Source organism: Ixodes scapularis, unplaced genomic scaffold (genome assembly GCF_016920785.2).
Source record: "Ixodes scapularis isolate PalLabHiFi unplaced genomic scaffold, ASM1692078v2 PGA_scaffold6__148_contigs__length_123643588, whole genome shotgun sequence".
NCBI classification, from domain to species: domain Eukaryota; kingdom Metazoa; phylum Arthropoda; class Arachnida; order Ixodida; family Ixodidae; genus Ixodes; species Ixodes scapularis.
In genome coordinates, this window is record NW_024609881.1 from 107,379,549 (window position 1) to 107,382,167 (window position 2,619).

The following is a 2,619-nucleotide window of genomic DNA, read 5'->3' on the forward strand; positions in this document are numbered from 1 at the left end:
TTGGAGACGATTGCTGCAGTACTATAAGTTCCCTCTCCGCAAAGAAATCACCATTTTTCGACTGCTCTTATTTGCTCTTATCATCTACAAAAGCACACACATTTTGGAATAACAGCGTTTGTATTCTCACGAAATGTCGCGTTTTCCTCTGTCACATGTCACCCTGTCTGCTAAATAATGTTCCTCCCACCGGCGAAGATTACCTCGGTGTGTTCGACCTTTGATTTTTTGTTGTTGTTTTTCTAATAGGGAAATCTGCAGCGCATCGTTACGATTTATGGATTTCTAGAATGCTTAGAGCAGGCAGAGGCAGTTATCGCCATAATTAGGCGATCTCAAAAACCTCCTCAGCTCCCCTTCAAGAACGCAATGGATGCTGTCGTAAGTAAGGTGTCCTCACTTCAGGTTACCGGTTTATTTGGGAAGCGGAAAGTTCACCCTGCCCATCGCGACAACGAGATGATCGGCAAGAATTTCGGGGATCAAGTCCGACATCGTCTCGTTCATTTTCAACCGGACAGCTTTCTCCAACTTTGGCCATTGAGGATGATGTGGCACCCGTGGCCCCAACTCTGTCAGGTGCACATCTACCTCATCCACAGACACCCTCACTTCTTCGGTCTGGTTTCCTGCGAGAGACGAGACACGCATTAAAACGAGACGGGGAAAGTTTGTCTGAAAACCCATTCATCGGAGTATACTCTGAACAAAGCGTATAACTGTGCGAGCAAAAACCGCTTCGCGTTTTGTCGCCGAGTGACGTGCCCATTACAACCGCCGTTTTCTTTTTGGGGTTCGCTGTTAGCGGCTGAACCGAACACGGACCGACAAAAAAAGCAACGCCACGGTCCCTTCACTACGGGATAGGCTTAGACGGTTATAAAAAAAATGTACACAAAAAGCGATCAGCGCCGCGACGATTTTACATATTTGCGTTGTTTCATTGCCCCCTCCGTATCGTATATAACATCGTCTACGGTCGGGCTTAAAATGAAACTGAGTACAAAGTGTAACAATGTAACGATAGGTTACCTCTCGCACATAAACCCTGCCCCCATCAAGAGAAGTAAGAAGGATTCAGATCAAAGCAGAATACCATTGAAATGACGAAATTCCACTTCGGCCTTTGAGTCGAGCAGGTTTGCCATCGCTCTGACATTCACTCTTCCCATTGTGATTTGGCTGAAGAAGTCGCCCTTGCGGTAGGATACTTCCAAACCTTGCAGCGCGACGTAGCACCTGATGTACGCCGATCCACCCAGTTTCACGGGACCCTCGCAGTCGCCCCAACGTTGGGAGCTGCCGTTGTTTAACAGTGTTCCGCCGGTCAAGGTAACCCTGAACTCCGGGTTTGAATGCCCATCAGCCTCCACTTTCGCTCGAAGATCTGGGACGGCGAAAGCATTCCCTTTCTTCCAGGTTCCCTCGGTTTCCAGCAGTACGTCCATGTACGAATTGGCTACCGGTGTCGCTGAGCCTGTCGCTGAGCCTGCAAGAAGACTGACGGAATTAAGACATGTAAACGTCATTTAAGACCCCCATCAGACATGCTTTAGACCTGAATGGATAGGTAAGTTCATTGATGGGACTGGATCCTTTTAATCGGGCGGCAGCTTGCGTCACCAAGACGCCGCTTTTGATTTCAACAATTAAATAATCCCGGATCAAAAATCTAAACAGTGCGGCTAATCATTTTAACAGTATACTTCTAAATTTGGAATTAATGGAGCATGCATGATAAAAGAAATTTCATATTGAGTAATTTGTTTCGAGTAATATTCTTTGATTAAGGATTGCCGTCTTGGTGATTGTCTCAAACTAGAAATGAGGGGTAGCCCGACGTGAAAATGCCCATCAAAACCAATCCGAACCATGTAATTGTACGCGGAGAGTAAGTCGTCTGGCTATTGCGGAAGAGTTGCGATGACGTCAGAAGGACGCCGAGCATTGATTGGTTATGATGGAAGGATAGTGGGTAGACCGCAATGATAGATGCCTTGAGGTCTACCCACAATTTTTTTTTTTCGAAAATCCTGTAGGGTTTGGCTTTCCGACATCATCGCAACCGCTGTGCAAGAATCAGACTAACTTGAGCTCCGCATGAGTTTTTATCAGTGCTTTTTATAATTTAAATGACCGCTGCTCAAGAAGCAAATTGTTAAAAAGGCGAAATAGGCGCAAAGGTTGGTCTCAGTGCAGGACGGTGCCCTCCGAAAATGGCGACAGCGCGAAGCGATGTCAGAGGAGGGGATTCATGCTTGCTCAAAGGCTTAGAGGGAAAAGCTCCATTTCTCCCAGCATCCTGACATCGCAACGCCAGCTACACGGGCCCCCCGCGTTCATTTGAAGCTACGGGTTAATAAATCGTGTATACCTATACATCTAGATGGCGTTGAGAATACTAACTTGTTTTTACTGAAAGTATTTAGTTGCGAAAAGGTCTATTGCGAACGAGACCGAAGTTTATGTTCATCAAATCTGTTCAAAGAAGTAACTGTTAGCTGTCTTACGCCTGCAACAACAAGTACGGTATGTGAAATTCAAATACACATTCAAACAACGTGCGTTGTGTTGAAAGACACATGGAACAACAGGGCAAGCAAACAACGCCATCTAAAG

At 46.1% G+C, this 2,619-nt stretch overlaps 1 protein-coding gene across 1 annotated transcript; it reads right to left on the bottom strand.

The window, feature by feature from the left end:
• Positions 1–389: 389 nt before the first annotated feature.
• On the bottom strand, positions 390–1,448 carry LOC115326466. Its single transcript, XM_029987341.4, has 2 exons — positions 1,097–1,448; positions 390–629 (listed from the first exon to the last, which is right to left on the bottom strand). Exons 1-2 carry the CDS (start codon positions 1,446–1,448, stop codon positions 415–417), a joined length of 567 nt encoding a protein of 188 aa, XP_029843201.4. The 3' UTR covers positions 390–414.
• Positions 1,449–2,619: the final 1,171 nt, after the last annotated feature.